This window comes from Gorilla gorilla, chromosome 16 (genome assembly GCF_029281585.2).
Source record: "Gorilla gorilla gorilla isolate KB3781 chromosome 16, NHGRI_mGorGor1-v2.1_pri, whole genome shotgun sequence".
Taxonomy (NCBI): Eukaryota; Metazoa; Chordata; class Mammalia; order Primates; family Hominidae; genus Gorilla; species Gorilla gorilla.
Genome location: NC_073240.2, coordinates 91,414,608 through 91,441,996, shown reverse-complemented (window position 1 = coordinate 91,441,996; position 27,389 = coordinate 91,414,608). Strand labels below are relative to the sequence as shown.

The 27,389-nt window shown below is 53.1% G+C and overlaps 1 protein-coding gene and 1 pseudogene across 5 annotated transcripts in view; both read right to left on the bottom strand.

Moving 5' to 3' along the window:
* SEMA4B (semaphorin 4B) overlaps nt 1-27,389 on the bottom strand; it is a 44,970-nt gene that overhangs the window by 2,449 nt on the left and 15,132 nt on the right. For 2 of the 5 annotated variants that reach the window (XM_063698843.1, XM_019010652.4), the window contains exons 2-13: nt 25,412-25,686; nt 9,597-9,760; nt 9,370-9,432; nt 7,289-7,387; nt 6,100-6,211; nt 5,713-5,826; nt 5,428-5,579; nt 3,466-3,647; nt 3,218-3,368; nt 2,028-2,238; nt 1,809-1,924; nt 1,381-1,547 (exon numbers count right to left, since the gene is read on the bottom strand). In XM_063698843.1, coding sequence (XP_063554913.1) covers nt 1,381-1,547; nt 1,809-1,924; nt 2,028-2,238; nt 3,218-3,368; nt 3,466-3,647; nt 5,428-5,579; nt 5,713-5,826; nt 6,100-6,211; nt 7,289-7,387; nt 9,370-9,432; nt 9,597-9,760; nt 25,412-25,565 — 1,685 coding nt within the window. In that variant the 5' untranslated portion in view covers nt 25,566-25,686. Of the gene's footprint in view, nt 1-1,380; nt 1,548-1,808; nt 1,925-2,027; nt 2,239-3,217; nt 3,369-3,465; nt 3,648-5,427; nt 5,580-5,712; nt 5,827-6,099; nt 6,212-7,288; nt 7,388-9,369; nt 9,433-9,596; nt 11,067-12,250; nt 12,279-25,411; nt 25,687-27,389 lie in introns of those variants that run through there. The other 3 variants (XM_063698844.1, XM_063698845.1, XM_055363097.2) reach the window with 3 other exon arrangements.
* Nucleotides 17,805-25,401, bottom strand: LOC101153817 (small ribosomal subunit protein eS12-like; annotated as a pseudogene).

The following is a 27,389-nucleotide window of genomic DNA, read 5'->3' as shown; positions in this document are numbered from 1 at the left end:
CAGGCATGGTGGCGCACGCCTGTGGTTCCACCTGCTCAGGAGGCTGAGGTTGGAGCATCGATTGCTTGAGCCCAGGAGGTCAAGGCTGCAGTGAGCTGTAATCACACCACTACACTCCAGCCTGAGCAACACAGAGAGACCCTGTCTCAAAAAATAATAATAAAAAGTAGTGTGTACCCTCAGAAAAAGATTGGAAGGACAGCTGGGATCTGTATGTATAGATCTCTCTCTTTTTTTCTTTTTTTTAATTCAAATATTTTTTGATGTGTTCTCATCTTTTTTTTTAAAACAGTGCACATGCATACATCTGTGTAACAAAAAATAAAGGACAGTAATTCTGGATACACTCAGGAGACAGATAACCAGGCACGAAGGATGAAAACACTACAAAAATCATAGCATCTACCAGCCAGTGATCATGACAGTCAACATTCTGGGGTGTCCCTCCTGGCATACGCACCAAAACTCACTTGGTTTTTGTAAAAACGGACACCAGGTGTATCCATATGTGAAGCAAGAACACTACAAACAGGACAGTTCCCAATGTTATATAAAATATATGAATGTTTGGCCAGACACGGTGGCTCATGGCTGTAATCCCGGCACTTTGGGAGCCCAAGGTGGGTGGATCATTTGAGGTCAGGAGTTCGAGACCAGCCTGGCCAACATGGTGAAACCCTGCCTCCACTATAAATACAAAAATTAGCCGGGCGTGGTGGCGGGCACCTGTAATCCCTGCTACTTGGGAGGCTGAGGCAGGAGAATCACTTGAACCCAGGAGGCGGAGGGTGCAGTGAACTGAGATTGTGCCACTGCACTCCAGCCTGGGCGACAGAGCGAGTCTCAAAACAAGATAAATGAAATGAAATGAAATAAAATAAAAGGATTTTTGTTATCTATACACATATGTAGTAAAACCTGAGAGGATAATATATCAAAATCTTACCGCGATTCTCTCTAGGTGGTGGGATGAGGGGTAGTTTTGCTTTGTGTTCATCCCTATTTTCTAAATGAACATTTTATAATCCAAATAGGTTATTCTGAAACCAATTTTTACTGGGTTTGTTAATGGACTGTTTCCTAGCCCTACTATTACTAAAGCACGTTCACATGCTAATCCACATTTTCCTGCAAGGTTTCAAAGCTGTGGTATTTCATACTTTACCAAATCATGTCCTCATTTTACAGGTAGCCAAGATAAACACATAATTTCCTGTCTGAATTGCACTTGAGAGGAAGCAGGAGAGCTAATTAATAATTATGCTGAGACAGTGGACATAAACGAGGCCGTGTGGCGGTCCCGAGGAGGGCCCAGGATGGTGCTCTGAGGTCACCTGTGCAGGGCTGGACAGATGGGAAGGGGCCTTTGGGAGTGCTCACCTGGCGGCCAGCTGAGGCTGGTAGAGGCTGACGTGCTTGCAGCTGGAGCCACTCCAAGCACAGTAGGGGTCCCGGGCGAGGAGGCAGTCCCCACAGCTCCGGTACAGGCTGCAGTTGGCCATGGGCACCTGGACTACACCCGAGTGTGAGGCCGCATACAGCAGCCCCTGCGCAGCCAGACACGGGGATGAGAAGCGGGCACGGGCAGCCAGGGCCATCACCCATGGCCACCCGGCTTGTATGCCTCCCAGAGCCACCCCCAAGAGGCCTGTTATGTAACTGGTGACCCCACTTTCTAATAGCTCATGACTGGATCCTTTATCTTACCATCCTCCTGAGCAAGGGAGGAGAAGCTGGGTGGGGACTGCTTGGTGCTAATGGAGGGCACCCCCAAGTACCCTGCCAGGATTCCTCGTTGGCCTGCTCACCCTGTGGGTGTCCAGGAGCAGATTCTGCACGGGCTGTCCCGATGAGAAGATCTGCAGCTCCTCAATGATGTGCACCCGGGGGCCCACGCTCACCGCCTTGTGGAGCCGGCCGTCACCTGGGGTGTGGACAGGACTCAGGCCCTGGGTGGAGCCCACTGCCCATGACCCACCAGCCACGTGCACCCCTTCCCCTGAGCCTGCTGGGCTGCAGACACTTACCAGTGCCCAGGAAGAGGACATCGTAGGTGTGGTGCAGGCCAGGGACGCGGTGTACAGCCACGCGCTGGTAGCGAGCCTGGGGCTGCAGCAGCAGCATGCGGCTTCGAACCTGCCCGTCCATCAGGAAGTGGTCCTTGAGGAAGTTCAGCACGCGGTCTGGGAGCTGCAGGGATGAGTTGATCTTCCTTTCCCGGGCACTGTTGGTGATGCACTGGAGGAGAAAGCAGCAGTGTGAGGCCAGCCACACCTCGGGGCGGCAGGCAGGATGCGGGCCCTGCTTCCCCAGTGGACAGTAGCGGTGTCTGTCCCCCCGCCTGGAGCCAGGGCACATCCCTGGCAGTGCTCTACAGAGCCAGTGTGCACATCTGAGGGAGCAAGGACAAAGCCCAGGGTGTGGGGAAACCGAGTGCTTGGAGGGCTTCCTTGCTGTGCCTCCTCCCTGCCCACCACCCCAGCCTCATATGCCCAGGGGCCTCAAGAACCAGGACCACACTCCCTGCTCCTCTGCACCCTTCACCAGTGCTCTCAGGAAGCCCTGGCTGGGCAGAGCATCCCAGTGCAGTCGGCAGTTCTTTCCTGCCCCGCCTGAGGCTTCCTGAAATTCTGAGAGGTGCTCCACACCATCTGTCAGGGGCTCCAGCAGGACCCAGCTCCAGCTGCCCACAGCAACAACGGCTTGCTGACACACCCTCTTTTGGTTTCCCTCCCTCCTCCTCTCAACCTTCCTATTCCTTCATGCTGCTTCCTGGCATCACCTCCCTAATAAACTATTTGGCACGTATATCCTTGTCTCAAGGTCTGCTATCAGGGTAGCCCGTCAGGCTAGAAGGGAGGAAGAAAGGATTATTTCCCCACAGCTTGCCCATTCAGTCACTTGATAATTAAATAAGGAGCTTGCAGCTAAGTAGGGGAGAGGACCAAGTGAAGAGATGATTGTAACAGCCTGCAGCAAGTGCCCTGATGGGGACACACTTGTATCCTGAAACAGAACTGAAGATATTCTGACATTCATAGTTATATCTAACCCAGTACACAAGCAGGCCTGGGCCTATATCCCCATATTAAAGATGAGAAAACAGATTCAGAGAAGCCAAGTGATCTGCCCGAGGCTAGGCAGCCTTGCTCCCAGCATGGTATGCGGACCCACATCTTCCCAGCATCCCTTCTGGGTGCAGGGAGCCAGTACCCACCGCTCCAGGCCGGGGTGTGGGCACCGGGTGGGTCACGGTGTACCACTGCTGCGTCTCACGGTTCACCTCCTTGTAGAGGCCGCTGAAGACTCTCTGCACATCCTTCATGGTGAAGACACAGACGGCAGAGCCTTCTGTAGTTCCTCTGTGCCTGCAGAGGAAATAACCAGATTAACCCAGGAGCCCTGGGGGCCCCAGTCCCAGCCACCCTTCACCCTTCCATCTCCAGCGAGGTCTGGAGGCCCTACCACTGGGAAGTGAAGACCCCATAGAAAAGGGTGTCACGCCAGTCCTGGGGGCTGGGGCTCAGCGTGAAGACGTCCTGCAGCACGTTGAAGGGGAAGCCGTCGTCGGGCCGTGAGCACAGCAGCTGGGCCTTGAGGAAGGAGGTCCAGCGCTGCTGCAGCACCCGCTCTCCACCCTCATCGCCCTGGAGGGAGAGGCGGATGGGCTGGGCTTAGGCACACGCTGAGCCATGACGGGGATGCACGGCACAGGACTGCCTCGATGGACCCACCCCAGACACCAGGACTGAAGGGCAGGAGAAAGCCAGGACCAAGTTCCATCTAAAGTCAGGAAGAGCAGTGTACGCATCCATCAGGAGGATGGTCCTTACTATGACTAAGCAGAGCCTTCCTAAATATGGACACGATTCACTGCTGAGCAAACAAGGAAGCCAAAGGACCCCAATATAGCCTAATGCCATGTTCCTGAGTGAGTTAACAATATAAGTACAAGGTCGAGACTGTACTTATATTATTAATGCCTATAATTCCAGCACTTTGGGAGGCCAAGGCGGGTGGATCACTTGAGCTCAGGAGTTTGAGACCCTGTTTCTGCTAAAAATACAAAAAAATTAACTGGGCGTGGTGGTGCATGCTGGTAGTCCCAGCTACGTGAGGGACTGAGGTGAGAGGATTGCTTGAGATTGGGCAGCGGAGGTTGCAGTGAAATCTCACCACTGCACGCCAGCCTGGGTGACAAAGTGAGACCCTGTCTCAAAAAGGAAAAAAAAAATGTATATATATATACACAGAGTTACACATATGCCAAAAAAAAAAGATTTGGAGGGGCATTCTAAAATGATACCAGCGACTCCTTCTTGTGCTGGGTGGTGGGGTAATAACATTCATAGTTCACGTTTAGTCACTGCCCACCACATTTCTAAGAGCTTTGCGTGGATTAATAATTCACATAACAACTCTGAGGTCAGTGTTATTATTCCTATTTAACAGATGAGGAAACTGTTAACCGAGGGGGTGAGGGACTTGTCCAAGATCCTAGGCCAGCAGGGTTTGAACTTGGGCAGTTGGCCTCCAGGGTCTGTGCTCTCCAGCTGATGCTACAGTGCCTCTTTAACTTGTAAGTGATTTTTGTGTGTACAGTTTTCTATTTTCACATTTTTTTTTTTTGAGACAGTCTTGCTCTGTCACCCAGGCTGGAGTGCAGTGGCACCATCTCGGCTCACTGCAACCTCCACCTCCCAGGTTCAAGCGATTCTCTTGCCACAGCCTCCTGAGTAGCTAGGATTACAGGCGTGCACCACCACGCCCAGCTAACTTTTGTATTATTAGTAGAGATGGGGTTTTACCATGTTGGCCAGGTTGGTCTCAAACTCCTGACCTCAGGTGATCCACCCACCTCGGCCTCCCAAAGTGCTGGGATTACAGGCGTGAGCCACCATGCCCGGCTATTTTCACATTTTTTAAGTTAAAAAAAAAAAAGAAAAAAAAAAGGCTGGGTGCAGTGGCTCATGCCTGTAATCCCAGCACTTTGGGAAGCCGAGGTGGGTGGATTGTTTGAGCCCAGGAGTTTGAGACCAGCCTGGGCAACGTGGTAAAACCCCATCTCTACAAAAAATACAAAAATTAGCTGGGCATGGGGGCGCACACCTGTAGTCTCAGCTACTCAGGAGGCTGAGGTAGGAGAACTGCTTGAGCCCAGAAGGTCGAGGCTGCAGTGAACCGTGATTGTGCCACTGCACTCCAGCCTGGGTGACAGAGCAAAGATCCTGTCTAAAAAGAAAAAGAAAAAAAAAAAAAAGAAAAAAGTAGTAAGATATTTTAATTTAAAAGGTGAGAGAGAAAAGCTGTTAGCCAAGCTGAACTCCTTGGGGGACGGGAAAGGCCATGCATGGATGTGGGTGATCTTGCAGCTGTAGAGGCTTTGAGGTCCCCGGGGTGGCCACCCTGTCAGCCCGTTCCCCTCACCTTGCAGATGCGGGCAATGCGGGACACAATGGTGTTCTCAAAGAACTCAAATTCCTGGCCAGTCTCGCTGAAGAAAAAGTAGATCTTGTCATCATCGCCTTGCAAGCTGCCCAGGCTCTCAGGAATGTAGGCTGAGGCCACAAAAGCTGGGTCTGTAGGGACCAGGTCAGGAGCTCAGAGTCAGCCCAGGAATCCTGGAGACAGGCCAAGCTGGGGGAAAGTGCCCCCTTCTAGGGCCGGGTGAACAGAATCCCTGCCCTCTCGGTGGTGGCAAGAGGACTTCACCTTGCAGCCAGTTGAGGGAGCTCTCGGTCTTGGTGGGGCGAAGGCTTTGGCTCCGCGAGATGGCCGGGTCATTCCCTTGGAAGCTGCTGACTGTTCCAGTGTAGAGCTCGCCATCTGCCAAGAAAACATTCCCATGGGAATGGGCTCCTCAGCACGGCCCCTTCTCCCTGCTCAGGGCCCAGAGTGACCCCAGCACTGCCCGTTTTGCCTGTAGTGGGCAGAGAAGGAAGCTGGAACTTGGAAAAACCAAACCCAAGGCAAGCCCCTGGCCATTCTGTCCCCTTGGAAATAAGCATGGCATGGACTCAGCCTGTCCAAAGCTAGCCCTCTAGCCCTGCGTGCCCCTACATGAAACCTCAATGAACCCATCCTGCCCTCAACACTCACCAACCACCAGGGCAGTGGACTTGAAATTCGGGTCGAAGGGACAACGGCCCTTGCCATCTTCCAGGAGGACATTCCCCTTCTCGTCCCTTGCCAGGGTGAAGTTCTCCACGTTCTGCAGGAGGGCGGACACATGGGCTCAGGGGCACTCCAGGGAATGAGGAGCAGGCTTGGTGAGAAAGAGAGAGGCGTGCAGGAGAAAGCAACTCTGCAGGCAGGTGAGGTGTGCGGGACAGAAGGGTTGAGGTGTCAGGGAGGCCGTCCTCCTCAGCCAGGACACGGTGCCGAGGGGTTTGAACCTGGACAGTCGGCCTCTGGAGAGGCCTCACCCAGACACAGTGCCGCACTGCCTCACAGTGACCTGACGCGGGACACATTATCAGACCCACCTGGTGGAGGAGGTGAGGCTTAGAAAATGATGTGAGCCTGGCCGGGCGCGGTGGCTCACGCCTGTAATCCCAGCACTCTGGGAGGCCGAGGTGGGTGGATCACGAGGTCAGGAGATCAAGACCATCCTGGCTAACACAGTGAAACCCCCTCTCTACCAAAAAATAGAAAAAATTAGCCAGGTGTGGTGGCGGGCACCTGTAGTCCCAGCTACTCGGGAGGCTGAGGCAGGAGAATGGCGTGAACCCGGGAGGCGGAGCTTGCAGTGAGCTGAGATAGTGCCACTGCACTCCAGCCTGGGCGACAGAGCGAGACTCCATCTCAAAAAAAAAAAGAAAAAGAAAAAAGAAATAAAATGATGTGAGCATGGAAGGGGCAGCAATGTGATTCAAACCCAGGTGTGTCTGACCCCAAAGCTGGGCTCCAACCCACAGCATCAAATGCCACCCTCTGCTAGGGGTGTGTGCTGAGGAGGGGGTGTACAAGATAAGACAAGAGAATCAGGCAAAGGAGAGGGAGAGATGCTGGAAGAAGCAGGAGAGGCCAGCAAGGCCTGGGTGGCACAGGATCTTCATGGGTAAGTGACTGCATGTGCCCCCGCCTCTCCGCACAGGGAGACATGGCTGTCAGGGCTGAGCTTTGTGCCAGGGTGTGGGACCTCAGGGCTCTTGGAGGCCAGTGGTACCTAGAAACCTCCCTCTGGGCCCTGCCTTTCCTCAGGGGTCTATGCTACAGAACAGGATCCCTGGGGCAGAAAGAGGGGCAGTTCCCAGGTCAGCCTCAGGGCTGAGGACAGGTCACTCACGATGTAGGTACACATGGGGCTGAAGGCTGCTGTGCCACAGGTGAACAGGTGACTGCCGCTGAGCGGCAGGAGGATCTTGATGTAGTTTTGACAGTCGCGCTGGGGAGAAGGAGCGAGGGGATATCAGTCCCACGACCAAGCATGCCACCAGGGGGCACCGCCGAGCCCTCCCTACCACACCCAGGCCCGGCCTCTGCTCCCAGGACTGGGGATGGGGCACTCAAGTCTAGGAACAAAGAACCCCCCGGTTTTCTGGGGCACAGTGGAGCGTGCATAGAGTGTGTGCTGCAGGGAGCCCAGGGGCTCAGCTAGTTTTGTGACTGGCAAACTTTCCTTTGGCCTAGGGGTGAGGGCACAGAATCCTACCCCTTTGAATTGTACTGTTCCCCAGCAGCGTCCTCTTCAGAAGCCACAGGCCCCTCCCAACCAAGCTGGGAGCTGATGAAGCCACAGCCCAGAGCAGGAGGAATGCTCAGCCCTGAACCCTGAACCCCAGATTCATGCATCACCTTCAAATGGGGTATCTAACTGGCACCTGCAACCAAGCTTCTTTCTGGTCCTCCCTAAAACACATGCTTCCCCCCGAGATCTTGCCACTTTCATTAATTCTGTCTTTTCAGTCGCTGAGGCCCTAAGCCCAGTCAGCCTTGACTCTTCTTGTCGGTCATACCCCATAATTTCCCACCCAGAAATCCTGGTGGCTCCATCTTCAAAATGCATCCGGAATTTGAGTATTTCTCACTGGTCCGAGCCACCACCATCACTCGCCCCTCACTGCTCTCCCTCCTCCTGTCCTTCCCCATGGAGGCTACTCTACCACAGTAGCCAGAGTGACCCTCTTAGTACACAGGTGAGACCATGTCACATCTCTGCTCAGCCTTCCCCTGGCCTCCCAAATACCTCCCTCAGAGTGAAATCAAAAGTCCTGCCCCTCCTCCAGATATGCCACTGTCAGCTCCTCACTCTCTCCTGATCTTGGCTCAAATGTCACTTTTTTAATGAAATGTAACCTGACCACCTTATTCCATCCCACCCCCCCGCCAATAACATTTGTAAACTGACTACTTTTTCTTTTTCTTTTTTTTTTTTTTTGAAACACAGTCTCACTCTGTCATCCAGGCTGGAGTGCAGTGGCGCGATCTCGGCTCACTGCAACCTCTGCCTCCCAGGTTCAAGCGATTCTCCTGCTTCAGCCTCCCAGGTAGCTGGGGCTACAGGTGCCTGCCACCATGCCTGGCTAATGTTTTTTGTATTTTTAGTAGAGACGGAGTTTCACTGTGTTGGCCTGGCTGGTCTCGAATTCCTGAGACACTCAGGAGACCATGAGGTGGAGACCTTGTGATCCACCTGCCTCAGCCTCCCGAAGTGCTGGGATTACAGGCGTGAGCCACTGTGCCAAGCCTGCTTTTTCACAATTAAATCTCCAGTACCTAAAAGTACATGGACACAGAGTGCGTGCTTCATCAATGTTAGCTGAATAACAGAATGGCAGCCAGGACTTGAACCTGTGTCTTGATCCCAAGTCCAGCACTCTTTTGCCCTCACCTTACCCAGCACCTGCTGCACTTAGGAGCAGGAGCAGGAGGCCTCTGGGGATGATGATGAGTGTCCTCCAGGAGAACCTGGGTTGAACCAGATTTCATCCTGTGCTTTGGCCAAAACCATACCAGAATCTGTCAGATGTGCTACATCAGGAATCATCTGCAGAGGGACACAACTCTCACCCCACCCAATCCCTGTTCACGCTGGAAGCTGACTTGTTAGTCCTTGTGTCTATGAGCCAGGTGCCTTATACCTATTAGCTTCCTGAATCCTCACTGTAAGCCCAGTGAGACCGGATCATTATCCCCACTTTACAGGTGGGCACACTAAGGCTTAGACAAGTGAATCTACTTGTCGAAGGTCGTAGAGATGTTAAGTGTAGTGCTGGGATTCAAACCCAGGCCTGGCCATCTCAGAAGCTTATGCCCTTCCCACCATACCTGGCTGTATCTGCTCCCACCTCCCGCCTCTGGCCTGGATGGAAGTCCACCACCCTCCATCCCTCCTGCAGCTCAGCTCCCTTCCAGGTGTGGGCTCACCTGTGGGTCCTTGCCCTTGAAGCTGCACTGCTGTTTCTTCTCTGCGTCTGCACCCCAAAGCAGCTGGGGAATGAGAAAGGGGAAGGTAGTGGACAAAATGGAGGGTTTGCTGAGCCTCCCTCCTCTCCCATCGGCATCATCCTTGGACCCAGAAGGTCAAGCTTCCTGTCCACCTTCCCTCTGTGGCCCTCTGCCCAGCCTAGCCAGCTCCAGGCAACATCTCTCACCTCCTGGTACTCCCCGCCTGGCAGGAAGCTGAGGTTGCTATTGAGTGCAAAGAGGGCCTCTCGAGCACCCACGTACAGGGTCGTGCCATCCCTGCTCAGCAGAAGGGCTGTGTAGTTGGAGATGTTTTCAGCTTCGAATCTGAGGAATGGCCGCTCTTCAGAGCCTGGGGAGAGGAAGATGGATATTACCTGGGGCCACCCCTCCCACGGGAAGCCTCTTAACACCAACCTTTAGGTGGACTGGTTTAAAGGAAGGTAATCAGCAAGGCAAAGGGTGGCAATGGCAAGGGGCTGGGGGCAGGGGGATCAGGTTTGATGGGCGAGCAGCATTCCTGGACCCTCAAACATTACATAAGAAATGATGCAGAGATGTATGTACAAGGATACTTACTACGGCACCCTTCACATTAATAAAAAACTGAAAACCAAAGAGTCCGTCCAACCAGAGGGGACCTTGTCAAAATAAATTATGATGCCCCAATCCAACTGAATACTATGCAGCTGGGAAAAAAAAAAGATGTATTAGAAGCTCCAGAAAAACAGGCAAGAAAGGCATGGTCAAAATATCAAGCAAACTAAAATATAAAGTGATGAGTTTTGAGCACATAATAGAATATTAAGAAAGGAAAATACATTTAACACTTTCCTTTGAGTGACATTAGACCCAAAGAGAAGGAAATGTTAAGTGGGCCCTGCAGTGAATGCTATTTGCATTGACAGAGTAATGCAAATGTTGAGCACTGGCTTTTCTTTTTTTTTTTGAGACAAAGTCTCGCTCTGTCGCCCAGGCTGGAGTGCAGTGGCATGATCTTGGCTCACTGCAACCTCCACCTCCCAGGTTCAAGTGATTCTCCTGCCTCGGCCTCCCAAGTAGCTGGTATTACAGGCATGCACCATCACACCCAGCTAATTTTTGTATTTTTAGTAGAGACGGGGTTTCACCATGTTGGCCAGGCTGGTCTCAAACTCCTGAACTCAAGTGATCTGCCCGCGTCAGCCTCCCAAAAAAGCACTGGTCTTTAACTTTGAGACTGATGGTTATTACACAGAATGGGAGTGTTTTCAATTTTGACCTCAGAAACCAGAACTGATGACAGACAGACATCATAGTATGGTAGCAGGGTTGTCACAAGCTGCTGCCAATGGCTAATGGAATAATAAATACAGGTCAAGTGTACTGTTTTATATTGCAAAGGTAACCAATAAAGGAAGTGAATACAGTACAGTGACAGAATATGTTGGGGGGAGGAAGGGAAGGGAGATGTAAGTGAGGGAAAGTTAGGAATTCAAATAAGCCAAGAAATAGTGGTGTAAGTATTTTACTTAAAAATATGGAGGAAATGGTCTGGGCGTGGTGGCTCACACCTATAATCCCAGCACTTTGGTGTGGATCACCTGAGGTCGGGAGTTCGAGACCAGCCTGACCAACATGGAGAAATCCTGTCTCTACTAAAAATATAAAATTAGCCAGGCGTGGTAGCACATGCCTGTAATCCCAGCTACTCGGGAGGCTGAGGCAGGAGAATCGCTTGAACCTGGGATGCAGAGGTTGCGGTGAGCTGAGATCACGCCATTGCACTCCAGCCTGGGCAACAAGAGTGAAACTCCATCTCAAAAAGAAAAAAAAAAAATGGAGGAAATAATGGTAGAACAAGAACCCTAAGAACCCTAAATGATTAAAAGTCCCTTTTAAATTGGCCTGGGGTGAGGGAGGACAGACGTTTTTGCTTTTTATAATAAGCCCTTCTATACTTAAAAATATATATACACGTGCATGTATCCTTGATACAAATTTTATTTATTTTTTGAGACTGAGTCTCACTCTGTTGCCCAGGCTGGAGGGCACTGGCATGATCTCGGCTCACGGCAACCTCCGCCTTCCAGGTTCAAGCAATTCTTCTGCCTCAGCCTCCCGAGTAGCTGGGATTACAGGCATGTGCCACCATGCCCGGCTAACTTCTGTATTTTTAGTAGAGACAGGGTTTTGCCATGTTGGCCAGGCTGGTCTTGAACTCCTGGCTTCAAGCAATCCGCCTGCCTCAGCCTCCCGAAGTGCTGGGATTACAGGTGTGGGCCACTGCGCCCAGACCTTGGTACACATTTTAAGTATCTTTTGTTTTTGCAGAATAACAACAAGGAAAGACACGAATTATCTACCATGAAGTGAAAATTAAGGTTATATTTAGTATGTATGGTCAAATTCTATTTTTTGTGGGAAAAATATAAGCATAGGAAAAAAATCCAGAAGGATGTATCACAAAACACTAAAACATGGGCTCCCTGGTAGAATTACAGGTAGCTTTCTTTTCTTTTTTACTTGTTATCATTTTTAGATTCTCTAATAAGCAGGTTATCCTTATATAATGTGAAATATATAAATCAAAGAAAAAAAGAGAAACACACACACACACTTACCCACCAGGGTACTGTTTATGCTTTGGGTAACTAAAGGGTTTGGAGAGAAATTATTTTTAAAATTCTAAGCAGCTGATGAGAACAGAAAAACAAGCAAAGAGCAGCACCCTGACCACCCTCAGGCACATTGTAGCGGACCAGTGGGTTATGACCACACAAACAGTCTCACAAAGCTGAGGAAGCAAAAAGTGCAACACGCCCAATCAAGCAGCTGTGAAGATGACTTCATGTGTGTTTACCTGTGGAGTGTTTTTACATACCCCCAGCCTGGTTCCATAAAGGGTGGGGAGACATGAAGAAAAGAAAGTAGTGAAATATAAACATTAAAATCAGGAGCAGAGAAAACCCAAATCTGAAGAAAAACATCTCCACCAGCAAGGAAGTAAAAATTCACGAGTAGGTCAATGAGTCCTCGCACAGCTGGTAGAGAAGGGCTGAGCCTTTAGTGCTGGGCCTCCTGGTGGCCAAAGAAAAATGGGAAATGAAGCTACTCCATCCTCAATGTCCATAAGGAGGAACACATACCAGCCATTTGGGGGAAGCTCAGCCTTTTTTTTTTTTTTTTTTTGAGATGGTGTTTTGCTGTTGTTGCCCAGGCTGGAGTGCAATAGCACAATCTTGGCTCACTGCAACCTCCGCCTCCCAGGTTCAAGCGATTCTCCTGCCTCAGCCTCCTGAGTAGCTGGGATTACAGGCATATGTCACCATGCCCGGCAAAGTATTTTTAGTAGAGACGGGGTTTCTCCATGTTGGTCAGGCTGGTCTTGAACTCCTGACCTCAGGTGATCCACCCGCCTCAGCCTCCCAAAGTGCTGGGATTACAGGCGTGAGCCACCACGCCCAGCAGCTCAGCCTTTTTTTTTTTTTTTTGAGACGGAGTTTCTCTCTTGTTGCCCAGGCTGGAGTGCAATGGTGCAACCTACACCTCTCAGGTACAAGCGATTCTCCTGCCTCAGCCTCCCAAGAAGCTGGGATTACAGGTGCCTGCCACCATGCCCAGCTAATTTTTGTATTTTCAGTAAAGTCAGGGTTTCATCATGTTGGCCAGGCTGGTCTCTCGTACTCCTGACTTCAGGTGATCCGCCTGCCTCAGCCTCCCAAAGTGCTGGGATTATAGGCCTGAGCCACCGCGCCCGGCCGAAGCTCAGCTTTACACCTGGCAGCAAATGGGGAAGGAAGCCCTCGGGTGGAGGTGACACTAGTTAACAGGATGATGGGGGTCAGGTGGCTGAGCCACTGAGCCCGGCCCTCAAGTAGGCCCTTCTGTCAGGCAGCAGAGACATCGTCTCGATGAGCTGCAGTTTCTCATACATGTCACAGGAGGAATGAGACATATAAAGATCACAGGAGTCTCAAGAGGAGTGAGACCAAGACAGACACTGCGGTCCCTTCTTATCTTTTGGATTTTTCCATAGTTCTCTGGAAGCAAGGGCTGGTTCAGATAAGCTGGTTGCCCATGCTTATCTACCTGCAAAAGAGCGTTTCCACCTGGGCAGGCCCTGTAAGTCTGGGCAGCAGACCGCCTTTGGAATCTGTCCAGACAAAGAAATGCCAAGAGTCAGAGATAAGCCTCAGTCCCAGGTGGCAACTCAATCCCACTTACGCCTGGGAGAAGGGGTGGAAACCTGCCTCGGGCACTACAGAGTGCAGCCGGCTGGAGGGGAAGCCTACAGACCAGCCAGTCCCTGGTTCAGCCCAGGCCTCCAAACGAGCCAGCCACAAGCCCTCCAGCCATGCTGGGAGTAGAGTGAATGAAACGACAAAGGGACAGAAAGGGGAATGTGCCTTGGAGAGGGGGGTGAAGGGCCCCTTAACCAGGCTTTCCCCTTCTGGGGCTTCCCTTCCACACTTGCCTCATCTCTCTGACCTGAGACTCAGACTGAAAGCCACGGTGTGCAGAGTAGAGTTAGAGACCTGGGTTCAAAGCCATCCTCTACCACTTACTGGCTGTGTGCCACCAGGACACGCCACTTAACCTCTCAAAGCCCCGTTTTCCTTATCTGTAAAATGGGGAAAATAGTAACACTTTGCCTCATGGGGTTGTTATTAGAAAAAATGAGATTACGTATGTAAATAATAATATACATAATAACCCACATTTACTGAGACAGCTTCGCTCAAAACAACGTTGCACATGGTTTGCAGTGTGGCATGGTGTCTGGCACGCGACCAACACTCAATGAGTGACTCAAAAACAAAATCCAAAAGCCCTGCAGGAAAATCCGGCCCAGTGAGAGCTGCCAGAAGGGCAGGGCTCCTTGCGGGAGTCAGGCCTCCCTCATCCAGGGGGTTCACGAACTTAGCCTGGGCGATTCGAACTTAGGCACGCACCTGGTCACACGAGGGTCTCATGGCCAAAGCCAGACGGCATCAGCTCAGAAACAGAGACTTGCGTGTCACAGGCTCGTGTTGTGGGCGCGAGCTGGTCTGTGCTCGGTGTGAGTGGTGTTACTGTCTAAGGGCCCAGGTGCTTGGGTCACCTCCAGAGTGACTGCAGACGTCTGTGCAGGACCCTGCCTGAGCTTGCCTGTGGTGTGTGTGTGTGTGTGTGTGTGTGTACAGGGTACCGCAGGGCTTGTCCACGCTTGTGCACTCACTCCTAGGTGCTCTTTGTGCAGGGGTGGGGGTGTTTCTGCACTTTACTTCCTGCGAGGGGCTGGCGCACCTTGGGGTCAGTCTTAAGCTTTTATGCTCTCCGTTGTGTCAGAGTGTCTCGCTCGCTCTCCTGGGCTGCCTGTGCTGCTCGGACATCCTCTAAATCCATCTATCCAGTGGGTTAGTCCAGTATGAAGAAAGCAGGGCACGCCAAGGCTGCGGCCGGTTTTCCCACTCAGGGTGAACCCTCTCCCTCCACCCCAACAGGCTTCAGCCAGGGGCTTCTCCAAGGCCAGTGCATCCCACTAGGCAGATCATCCTTCAAGAAGGCAGACTGGGGCTGGTCTGGGGCTGCCCTGTCCCTCCCTGGAGGGAGATGGCACATGGAATGGGCACATAAGAGTCACCTGCAGGGTCCCCACTCCCCACCCCAGGAAGTGGGGTTCTGAGTAGGAAGTGATGTGGGAATACTCAGCCCTCAGCCCCATGTAAGGGTCCTCCTTCCCTGTGACTCAGCCGGAAGCCTGGAACTCTCTGGGGTGAGACAGGAATAGGGCTCAGCACCATCCCCACCCTGGGTAGTCCCCACCCCAGGCCAGCCAGCTAGCTGCAGCAGCGCTGTGACTCAGAGCCCCACCCCACCTTTCTCTCTACTGTGGCTCCGGGCACGGCAGCAAGACGCTGACCTGGCCCTAACATCCCACCCTCTACAGGCCCCAGCAGGATCAGGCCAGAAAACACCAGCTTCCCTGTGGAGTCGGTGGGGAAGGGGCCTCCAATGCAAGGAGGCAGCCAGTGGCCTCCCCCACTCTCAGAGAGGGGTCTGGGCAGGACAAGTCCCCATAGAGCCTCCTGAAAGGCTGTTGTAGCCCTTCGTCCCCAGGGATGTCACAATAAGTCACCAGAACCTTGGACCCACTTACCCCAGCAGCAGCCCCACCTCCAGGGCAGGAGTGCTGACGGGGCCACAGTCAGCAGGAAACTGGGACACACTGCCAACCTGGGTGCACTTCCTTCCTCCACACGGCCCGTGTTGGGCAGGGCAGCCACTTCTTCCTCATGGAGCATGGAGGAGGGGGCCACATTCTGCTGACACCAGCCCAGTGCCAGAGTCGAGTCCCTGACCAGGGACTCTGGGCAGAGGTTGGGGGTGTTGTGTGCCAAGGGTCCTCCCATGGACTGAGGTCACCAAGAAAGTGGCAACGAGGGCAAGGGAACCTGGCCTCACAGCATCTGTGCTCCTGGGGCATGCCCCGGAAAGCCATTGCTACAGCCCCAAGTGGGCAGACCAAGAGCCTCTACCAGAACCCCCAGGCAGTCCCAGCCCCGACCTAGGGCCTGTGCCACAGCTGCACAGACCACTGCCGTCACCTTAGGAGCCTGCCTGCCGCCTGCCTGCTCACAGGTCTACCCAGGACCACGCTCAGTCCCTCTGCTCAGGGGCTGGCTCCCCTCTAACAACCCGGCTTCTAGGGCCTCTGCCCTGGGTCTGCCTTCCTGCCTTTATAGATGTCTCCACTTCTTCCAAGGAAATCGGGGTCATCAGGCATAAACAACCTCAACTTCCCACCCCATCTCCTCAGAGACCAAATCCTATGTCACCAACTCTACCTCTCAGAAAGCAGTTTTTGTTCCAATGTCCATTCTAGAAACTTGTGCCTCCCTCCACCTGCCTTAGACAAGCTCCCAAAGAGAACAGCCACCCCATGCCATCTCTGCCTCTCACCTTCCAGTCACTCCTCCACAGAAGTTGGGCCTCAGCCAGCCCCACGCTCAGCAGTGCCAGCCCTGCCAAGAGCCCAGGGATCGCCTTGCTGACAGACCCCAGACACGGGCCATGCCGCCCCGTCCTCTAGGTACCTGTGCCCCCAGTCTCAAGCATCACTCTGTGTCTCCCTCACATGCCTTCTAGGCCTCTAGCCCTCAAAGAGCTAAAGTATGTGAGCACTTCCTCAGCCCTTTAAATGGATTAAGTCATGTCATCCTCACAAAGCTGCTGTGTTTTATTACCTCTGTTTCAGGTGCAAGTCGTCCCCGGGAGGAGTGGTGGGGATGCCGCCTGACCCTGGGCCACCTGGCTGCAGCGTCTCTGTTGCTGACCACCCTCCTGCCTCAGGCTTTGCTCCTGAATGTTCTTGCTCTCTGGGTCTGTCCGCTCCTGGCCCTGCTCTTCTTAACTCCGTTCAAGCCCCTGGGTCACAGGTCCATGCTCATCACTTCAATGACGCGGATGCTGGCGATCCCCAAATCTCTTCATCCAAGTGCAGATCTTCCTCCAACACACCAGACCCCACAGTGCAGAAGGGCCTCTGTGGGTGCCTCCCACCACCTCACCGCCCCCTTCCAGTCCCACTCCCTGGCTTGGAATTTTGTGTTTGTGTGTGGCACCACTCACCTGGGTGTCTCACCATCCTCCTTCCTCAGAAGTCCAGTCTATAATCAAATCCTGCCAATTTTCTCTCAATATTTTCCAAATCCATTCCCCTCACCATCCCCACTACCACAGTCCTGAGCCTGGCACCATCCTCTCTCACCTAGGCCACCATCACAGCAGCCTCCCAACCAGCCTCCCACCTCCAGGCCAAGTTGCTATGCTGCAGCCAGAGGGCTCTCTGGGAGCCGTCACTGTTCTGCCTAAAAACTTCAATAGCACCCCGTCGTCCGAGCTCCTAACTTGCCAGTGCTTGCCACCCACCCACCTCTTGGTTCGGCCAAGTGACATGGAACTGCAACTCAAGGGCCCAATTCTCATCTCCGGTCTGTTCAGGAAGTCCCCTCCACCCAGAAGGCTTTCCTTTTGACTAACTCACACTCATCCTTTGAGACTCGGCTCAGTTCCACCTCCTCCAGGAGGCCTTCCTGAATCCCTGGCTGGGCAAGGGCCCTTCTCCGTATGCCCATCATTTCCTGTTCACATGTCTTGTAGTGCACTGGTGACACTGTCGGATGATGGCAATGTTTGATGTTTGATGATGATGATGAGGGTCTTTCTGTGCTCTTCTCTTTTTTTTTTTTTTAAGACAGTCTTGCTCTGTCGCCCAGGCTGGAGTGCAATGGCATGATCTTGGCTCACTGCAACCTTGAACCTTGGGTTCAAGTGATTCTTCCGCCTCAGCCTCAGCCTCCTGAGTAGCTGGAATTACAGGCACCCGCCATCATGCCCGGCTATTTTTGTATATATATATATATATATTTTTTTTTTTTTAGTAGAGACGGGGTTTCACCATGTTGGCCAGGCTGGTCTTGAACTCCTGACCTCAGCTGATCCGCCTGCCTCGGCCTCCCAAAGTGTTGGGATTACAGGTGTGAGCCACCGCGCCCGGTCTTTGTGCTCTTCTTTTCCACCAAGCTGAGAGCATCTTCAAGATCAAGACCATGTCTTATTCATATTTGTATCAACTGGTCAGGTGAGCTCCCAGCAGTTGTTCCATAAATGTTTGTTGACTGAACAAATGAATGACACAGTCCCAGTCAGAGTGCTCCAGCCCAGAGAGGGGCCCCAGATAAAAATGGGGCAATGTGGAGGTCCTGAAGCATCACACTCACAAAAGTGTGTCCGAGAAGCACTGCTACCACTCTGACCCCTCCCAAAAGCACTGAACACATAGAAGTATAACAGCTGATAGGAGCTCAAGACCAGCCTGGGCAACATGAGGAAACCCTGTCTCTACCAAAAATGCAAAAATTAGCTGGGCATGGTGGCATATGCCTGAGGTCCCAGCTACTCAGGAGGCTGAGGTGGGAAGATTGCTTAAGCCTGGGAGGCGGAGGTTGCAGTGAGCCAAGCTCTCACCACTGCAGCCTGGGTGACAGAGTGAGACCCCATCTCAAAGAAAAAAAGAATTAAGTATGACAGGTGGAAGTATGACAGCTGAAAGTATGGTAGGGAGACAGGAAACAAACTTCACGGACTGGAAGGGGCACAAGACATGTGTGTGAATCCTCACTTGATCACTGACCCACTGTGCAACCCCGAACAAATTCTCAGTCCTGAGAGGGCTGCCTTGCAGGATTGCTGAGAAGACTAAATAAACACAGTACGTGGCAGTGCAAAGCTCTGCAAAGATTAGGGGTCAGTGACCATCAATAATCAAGATGGGTTCTCCCCATGCTCCCTACTCCTCCCCTTGCTTCTTGCCTTCTACTTTTACTCTAGCCCTTTTTCACACGCAAGACTTAGGCCCCAGACATGTGCTGCTACACGGAATGGGGGGTCCAACCTTACCAGATCTTCAGAAAAGCTGGAAACCTAGATTTTTATGTAAAATTTCCTAAGTTTTAAATATCAGCAACTAATTAAAATTTTTCTTTCTTTTTTGTTTTTGAGATGGAGTTTTGCTCTTGTTGCCCAGGCTGGAGTGCAATGGCATGATCTTGGCTCACTGCAACCCCTGTCTCCCAGGTTCAAGTGATTCTCCTCCCTTAGCCTCCTGAGTAGCTGGGATTACAGGTGCCTGCCACCAGGCCCACTTAATTTTTCTATTTTTAGTAGAGATAGGGTTTCACCATGTTGGCCAGGCTGGTCTCAAACTCCTGACCTCAAGTGATCCACCCGCCTCGGCCTCCCAAAGTGCTGGGATTATAGGCGTGAGCCACCACACCTGGCCTAATCAAAATTTTTCTAAAGAACTTGGAAGTCAAACAAAATGTATCTCCAGGCTGGCTGTGGCCCACTACCCTTCAGTTTGCAAACTTCTGTCTGAGATGTGTGCCTCAGTCTCCTGTGTGTCACATTCCTGACCAAGTCTGTCAGCTCTGCCCTCTTTCCAACTATGGCCATGCCACCAGGGGCCTCGGCTGGATCCCCTGCCCCGTCCAGAGACTGACCTCAACAGGTTTCTTTAACAGATGGAAAAATATAACCTGCAATTATTCAAGGGCTGAGCCGGGTCATCTTGCTGCTTTTGTACGATTCACAGGTGAAGCAGGAGGCAGCTGTTCTAATGGAAAGAATGTGGTTGCTGAATCGAGAACTGTGGCCCAAGGCTTGGTCCCAAACTCTTCTATAGCTGCATGACCTTGATAATGAGTTAGCTTCACTGAGCTTTGGTTTCCTCATCTGCATGAGATAAAGCAATGCACTTCCACATCCAACAGCAGTGCCTGGCACACAGGGAGTGCACCGCAATGGCCGCTTTTATTTGCTCTTCCAGTTGGCCCCCTTCCTAGAGGATGGGCCAAAAGATGCCAAAAAAGAGGACACGAGTTGGCTAATTTGGCTCCTCTTTAGGAGTATGGTAAAATGATGGCTTCTGTCTCCTACCTACCATCCCCACTGAAATCCCCTCACCACAGGCCCCCCACCTCTCGGAAGCCTGTTAGACTACAGGATGGGCTTCCAGATGGATCCAGGAGTGCAGAATAGAGCTTCCATGCACAACAAGTCAGATCACAGGCCTGGGAGGCAGAACTCTAGCAGCTGGACAGAACACTGCACCTCTGTGTATCACTCTGTAGCCACTCTACTCTTCTGTGATCATCTCTGCCACAGGGCAGGAGCCACCCCTTAGTGTTCCAGTATTCAGTGCCCAGAAGAGGGCCGATGGTGAGATAATAAGTATAGAGCTGCTGTGGGCACCAGGCTTTTTTTTTTTTTTTTTTTTTTTTTTGTGAGCCAAAGATATTTTCTTCATTTCTTGCATTAGAAGTTCTCTCTGATGACATGCTTGGCCTGAGACTCCTCGCCATAGTCCTTAACTACTATGCAACTGCAACCAACCACTTTACGGGGTTTCCCCTCTCTGTCAATTTGACAGAGACCTACCCATTCCCCCAGTTTCTTTTGTCATCAACCTTAATTAGGTTGATTTGGTGCTCAGCACAAAGGGCCTCCACCAACTTGACATACACAGTCTCATCACCGTTGGATGCAAGCACACAAAGATGGGCTCGGCGCTTGTCTAAGGCTTTGGCAGCTTTGCGAATTCCATGTGCTAGGCCATCGTGGATGAGGGCTGTCTTCAACAGCTCTTGTAAAGCAGCATTAATGTCCATTACCCCTCCAGCAGCAATGCCTTCCTCGGCCATGGCAGTGGGTTACGGGTGAAGCCGAATCTTGAACGCAACCGAGCCTGAGCCTCCGTCTCTGCATGACTTGGCGGCGGCAGGCAAAGAGCCACCAGGCTTTTAATTATCTTATCTTACAGACAGGATAGCTGTCCCACTCCCAGCACAGGGAGGTCAGAATGTGAAGAGGAGGGGCAGGGAAACCAGCTGGGGAAAAGCATGGAGAATGCAGTCCAAGGGAGCAGACTTCCCAAAAAGCTAATCTGAGGGAAGGCAGGCCTCGACCACAGGAGTCTCGCGTTGTGTTGCTCCTGTTGCCCCGATCCCCAGGGAGGGCCACATCAGAGGCCCCCTGAGTCCTGCGCCAGCCTGAGCACCCATGGGGGTGGAGTGAGAGGCAACAGGCTCTAAGAAGATAAAGGAAGGAGTGATTGATGACATGACCCGAGTCTAGCCTTTTCTCCAGGCCCCGTGCCACCCTCTGTCTCTTGCCTAGAGGATGAACATGCTGGTATATCCAGATATGCCCCAAAAGTTGTGCAAGTTTAGCACTTTCCTGGGTTGGCACAGAGGTATTTCAACACCAGCTGGATGTGGGTTGTGCAGAAGGCAGAGCAGAACCAGTGAAGGGCAGGCAGGGAGAGGCATGGTCCAGCCCCATGCAGAGGAGGTTCTTCAGGCAAAGGAGGACTTTGAAAAGGCTGAATCAGGAGCACTTAATAACTGGGCTATAATTAAGCAGGACCCCTGATAATGACCTCCAATCAGCCCCTGGGGGCCTTGCTTTGTCTTTTCTACCAGGGCAGGTGCCTAGCCTGACAGGCTTGGCACCTAGCAGAGGGCCTGCATACCACCAGTGTGCACAAAAATGGATGCAAATAACCTCACCAAGCAAGGCTGGCAGGGGGTTTCTAGCACACCAGAGCAGAAGCTACCTTTTTACTACGGACGCAGCACGTGCCAGGCACCATGCCAAACACTTTACATACATTATTTCATGTAATCCTCTCAGAACACTGTGAAGATGGCCATTATTCCTCTCTTGCTAACGTGAAAATGGGCCTGGAGAAGGCCAGGAGCTTGCCCAAGGTTGTGCAGTTAGTAAGGGCGGCAAGCTACTTTACAAAGCCAGGCTCTGAGCATCCACAGTTAGAGGGCTTCCCACTCGCCTCTGCAGAGCCAAAGAGATGCCGGCCCATAGGACAGAGCTGGAGACAAAAGCTCATGTCCAGTTGAGACCATGTCAAGGAGGGAAGCCAGTAACTGGGCTGAGGGCTCAACAAGCGACCAGCATCAGGGCTTCCCAGGGCAGCCTTGACCCTGGCTGCCTCCTCCAGGGCCAGAGGGCAAGCAGCTGATTTGTGCCAAATGCTCCATTCTCTCTGCTCAATGGGGTTTTGTTGACTGCAGTTTGCAGGCCTACAGATTTCTGTCCAATCTGCTTCAGAAATACTGCGTCCAGAGCTTTCCCGCCCGGCACTTCTGGGGCAGGAGGGAATTAATAACTCCCTTTAAGGCCGGATGTGGTGGCTCATGCCTGTAATCCCAGCACTTTGGGGGGCCAAGATGGGCAGATCACCTAAGGTCAGAAGTTCGAGACCAGCCTGGACAACATGGTGAAATCCCATCTCTACAAAAATACAAAAATTAGCTAAGCATGGTGGCGGGCACCTGTAGTCTCAGCTGCTCGAGAGGCTGAGGCAGGAGAATCACTTCAGCTTGGGAGGTGGAGGCTGCAGTGAGCGGAGATGGCATCACTGTACTCCAGCCTGGGAGACGGAGCGAAACTCCATCTCAAAATAATAATAATAATAACTCCCATTAAGTGTCCAAATAAGGTGGCCCAAAAAGACTTTGGAGGGCCATGAGAGGAGGCGTGTTTTGTTTCTCCCCACATGGCCAGGCTGGGAGGCACTAGGTGCCATTGTTTCTACTCAGCACCACTCCTGCTCCTGACCGAGGCTTTGGTCCTGGAGCTCTGCATGGTAGTTCCAACGCAAGAGAACCCAAATTCCACACACTTCTTTGAAGTGTTCCTTTCAGAGACTTCCAGCTGACTGTGGAGCCCCCAGTGGCTGTCCCCCCATCCTCCTCCCCCTACTGGCCACTGGGCGAGGCCACAAATCGGCTCCCTGCATCTTAAGCACCCCAGGAATGTGCTGTTCATCAACAATAATTAGGGTTCCCTATGAAGGACCCCAGATGCAGGGCAAGCTGGACGCTCCACTTCAAGGGATTTTGTTTTAAACCACACACATAGCCCCACTGTCCCTAGGCATCTGGGTCCTTACGGGGCATGGGTGGGAATTCAGTAGAGGAGTGACTGGCAGGAGGAAAGGGGGGTGTGTAATCTCCAGTTCCATGACCCTTTCTCCTAAGATGCATGCAAGGGAGGGCACTAGGGCCCTGGGCCCGGCGTCCCATGGTCACCACGAGCCTGCCCAGGATGGGCATACTGCCAGGAACATCTAATGAGCCCCCTGGGATGAGGCAGGAAACCGCCTTAGGCCACACTCAAGGGTGAGCCTGTTCAGTTACCAGGGCATTCCCCTCTCGGACTCCCAGCCAGCCCTAGGACCTGCACGTAGGTAAGAGTAGGAGGTGGGTATGAGGGCCAGGAGGAAGCCCAGAGAGGGGGCACTCCAGGGTATAGTGGCAACTCAGTCGACTGTAGATACGTGCTCACAAGTTCAGGTAGCTAGGTGCCACTACACTATTCCAGGGCTTTGGTGGGACTGGAAAAATGGGCCACTCTGGGCAGACCTAGCCCCAAGAACATAGCAGAAGGGGTCTTTTGCTCGAGGATTCTTAGGTTGGAGAGCTGAGTGTGGACTGCATTTCAGGTCCTCTCAACCCTCAGCTGGGCACCTTGGTACAATGCACAAAATGCAAGCCCACCTACGGCAGCCCTGACAGGTGAATGCTGGTGCGTTACAGAAGCCTGGGAACAGTCACAGGCTTGTAGAAGTGGGCCAGGTCCTGCAGCTGCATTGGTAATAATAACCAAGTATTCTAGCTGCTCCTCGGGAAGCAGGTCCCCTCGATTCCCCTCACTGCTCCCCAGTTTTGCCTTCTAGCTACCCTGTGATTGTCCCATCCAGTTCCACAGTTGGACATGAAACCTACCGTCTTTTGACATGGTCCCATGAGCTAGCCCAGCTTTCCCAAGGCCATAAGTGGAGTCCATTGGAGCATCTGCCCCCATCTCACCCTGCCTTCTCCCAAAAATGAGAGGGTCTGAGGGCAAAGGGAGTTGTGGCCACAACAGAAGTAGCAAGGCAGCAGGCCTGGGGCTGGTTACACCTGTTCATCCTGACTTCACAAGCTGAAGCACCCAAGGGGCTACAGTCAAACTAACACCCCAACCCTGTCCTAACCCCAGGCAGAATCACCCCAGATCTGGGCAAGATGTACAGAAGTAAACTCTGAGCTGAGTAACACTCATTCAGCGGTTCCTGTACCAGGCCCTGTCCTAACGACTTTTCAAACATGAGCTGATTTAATCCTCACTACCTTGAGGTAGGTTCTGTTATTATACCTGTTTTACAGATAAAGAAATCAAGACCCAGAAACTTTAAGTAGCCTGCTCAAGGTCACATGGTTACTAAGTGGCTGAGGTAGCATTTGAACCCAGGTCATCCGCAGTATTTCAGACAGGGGTTCAGATAGGGTTACTTGAAGCCGCTAGGGCCCTGCCTTAATTTAAGTGCTGATTCTACTATTTCCCTTTGTAAATAGGATGCTTTTAGAGGTGGGGATGCTGTGAGGAGATGGAAGTCTGGTACAGTTTCAGTCTGTAACCTCTAATTCATACATGCTTTATTCCAAGTCATACAATATAACAACCAACAATTTAAAGGGCTTGCGGATACATCTGTTGGGCACTTATAAACTTCATACCCGAGTAACACACCTTGCAAGGCACCTATGACTCTGCCTATTTTGCAGATGAGAAAAGTGGGGCACTGGGAGCAGAAGGCACTTACTTGCCCAGTGGAAGAAATGGGCTTGGGATCCAGGACTCTGAATCTAAAGCCCAAGTGCCCCAAGAAGAGCTGGAGAAGCAACCGGATGGAAGGGAAATGGAGAGGGAAGGGCGGAGGGCTGAAACAGGAGGTGGCCACAGAAGCAGATGTGAGGACCAGGAAAGGAACCCAGCCAACCGGGATGCTACTCCCAGGTCACTCTGAGGAGGGGTCGCGCCCAGGACTTGGGAATGTCAGCGCCCAGAGCTGCCCCCATCCGCAGTCTGGTCGCTCCCAGGGCCTGGAGGTCTCTCCATGCTGGGGCTTGGGGCTGCACTGGCAAGCCAGGGATGGAGGGGCGGAGAGGCAGGATCGGGCGCCTGCCCGCCCCACCACAGCTCCCGGCCCTGCTGCGACTTGCTGGGAATACCAGAACCCCAGTGTTTATAGGACTGCAAGCAGTGGCCTCCCTCTACCCCGAGCCGCCCTCGGGGGCGGCACCGCGGTCGGCTCTGGTCAGCATCAAAGACAAGTAGATGGGCAGGCGGACCCCGCCGAAAGTGCATCCTCCTAAGGGAACTAGCGGGGACGACAGAGCGGGCTAGACCCCATCCCTACGCAGAAAGAAAACTGAAGAAAGGGGCCAGCGGCCCCACAGCTCCCCTCTCCTCTCCCTCCCTCCGCGCAGCGCCTTGAAAAAAGAAGGGGTCCTAATGGATCACGTGCCTCCGACAGGTCCCCTCCTTGGTCCTTTGTCACGGCCACCTCCGCACGAGGCACGTCCCCGGCAGCCTTCCTTCCCCCGGCCCGCGTCCCCGGGTCCCCGGCACTCACCCAGCGGCAGGCTGATCCGGGGGCTGAGCGCCCAGGTCGGAGGCGGCGGCTGCAGCAGGAGCAGCAGCAGCAGGAGCAGCAGCGGTGGCCGAGGCGGCAGCGCGCCCCATGGGGCGGCGAGCCAGCTCCTCGGGCCCATCGCGGCGCGCAGCATTCGGAGAGCAGGAGCGACGGTGTCCCGCGGCTCCGGCTCAGGTGGCTCGGCCGGACTCACGGGCGGCAGCTCCGCCCCGCGGTCCGCCCCCGAGTCGCCCCGGGGGCCCCCGCCTCCGGACCTGGGGGGCGGGAGGTGGGAAACAGGGTCACGTGGGCCCTGGCGAACGCAGCCCCTCCGCGGGGCACCGCAGTCCTCCCGCCAGCGCCGGCCCCGCAGCCTCGGCTTGGGCAGAGCTCACCCGCAAGCGGCGGAGGGCGGGGCCGAAGGAGGAAGTCGGCCGTGAGCCCGGCCGGCCCGCCCCTTCCCCCTTCCTCCTTCCCGGGCGCTGGCACCGTGAGGGGCGGCAGCTCCGGGCGCGGCCGCAGGGGGCCAAGCCCGGGATCAGTAGCCCCGGCGGCCGCCGGAGCGCTGGGACGCGGACGAAAGCCGACCCCCAGCTCCCCGCCCCCACTGCTCAGACCCTCCCACCGCCGCCCAGGCCCTGGCCCCTTCCGGCTCCTCTGGGACCCTCTGCTAGTGGCGTTGGTTTGGGGACACGCTGCGTCCCCGCTATGCGCCTAGGGAGTTAGGGGGCGGATGGTGATTAGGCCTTGGTCTCCACCCTTTAGGCGCCCCCTCCCCTCTTGCTCCTGGCGACCCCCTTGTTCCTGCGACCAAATGAACTCGGCCGAGCTCGTGCTGACACTGGGGCTGGCAGCTTGAGAGTCCAATTTTTGCACAGGTCAATCCACTGCAAGTCATGGCTGGGCATTCACTACAAGCTCAGCACTTAGTCTAGGCACCCTGCGGGCTTGTCCGCTTAATATTCTGTCCACGCGAAGCCCTCGGGTGGGGGAAGGGCAAGATTAGCTTAAGTGGGATAATAAGATTTAATGTACTGCTGAGGAGGTAAAACCTTCACAACCTGCACGTGACCCGGCAGGGGAAGGGAACCCCTAAGACTGGAGTGGAAGCCCAGAGGCACCCACCCCTAATCCTCCTGGCTCCTAACATCTCCACGGGTGGAGCTCAGCTCTGCTGAGACCAGGGGTTTCCAACTGCAGCCTGGACCATTAGCAGATTCTGAAATCAATTTAGTGGATCCCAACAGCATTAAGAAACAAACAAAACATAGAAACTATCTAAGCAATAATCTCAAAGGATAAGTAATTTTGGGAAAGCTACTTCAACTTTTCCTAAGTGTGCACAGGATTACAGAAAAATGTAGTAGTTCCTCCTGTAGTTAAGAGTCCAAAAGAGTGAAAGCCTCTGCTAGTTATTTCCACGGCAGTAGAGACCATCGCTCCATAAATTTGCTGCAATTGCAGGAAAGCTCCTCTTCACCCCCAGCCAAAATCAGCCTCCTCAGAGCACCTCTTTTCCTCTCCTCCCGACTTTCAGGGTCTGCCACATCTGCTCCCACAACAGGGATGCTGTCAAGAGGGTGGGCACAGCACCCACATGGTCCCACGTCTCCTTTCTTACAGCTAAGTTTCCTCATGCTGCATGATTTCTGTACCTCCATCACCCTTCTGTGGACATGGTGCAGGCTAGCAGCAACCCTTTTAAAGGGGCTCCCAGAACTGGACACAGAATTCCACATGGGATATGGACAGCACCAAGCACCCACAGTGCTGCTATTGCCCAGGTTTGGATGCTTACTCTAAATGGGTTCAATCCACCTACAGCCAGTGATACCCAAACCCCTATCTGCCGCCTAGTCCAGCCCTGCTCAGCCCTTAACTCCAAAAGTCCTCAACTTTTTTTTTTTTGAGAAAGTCTTGCTCTTTCGCCCAGGCTGGGGTGCAATGGTGCAATCTCCACTCACTGCAACCTCTGCCT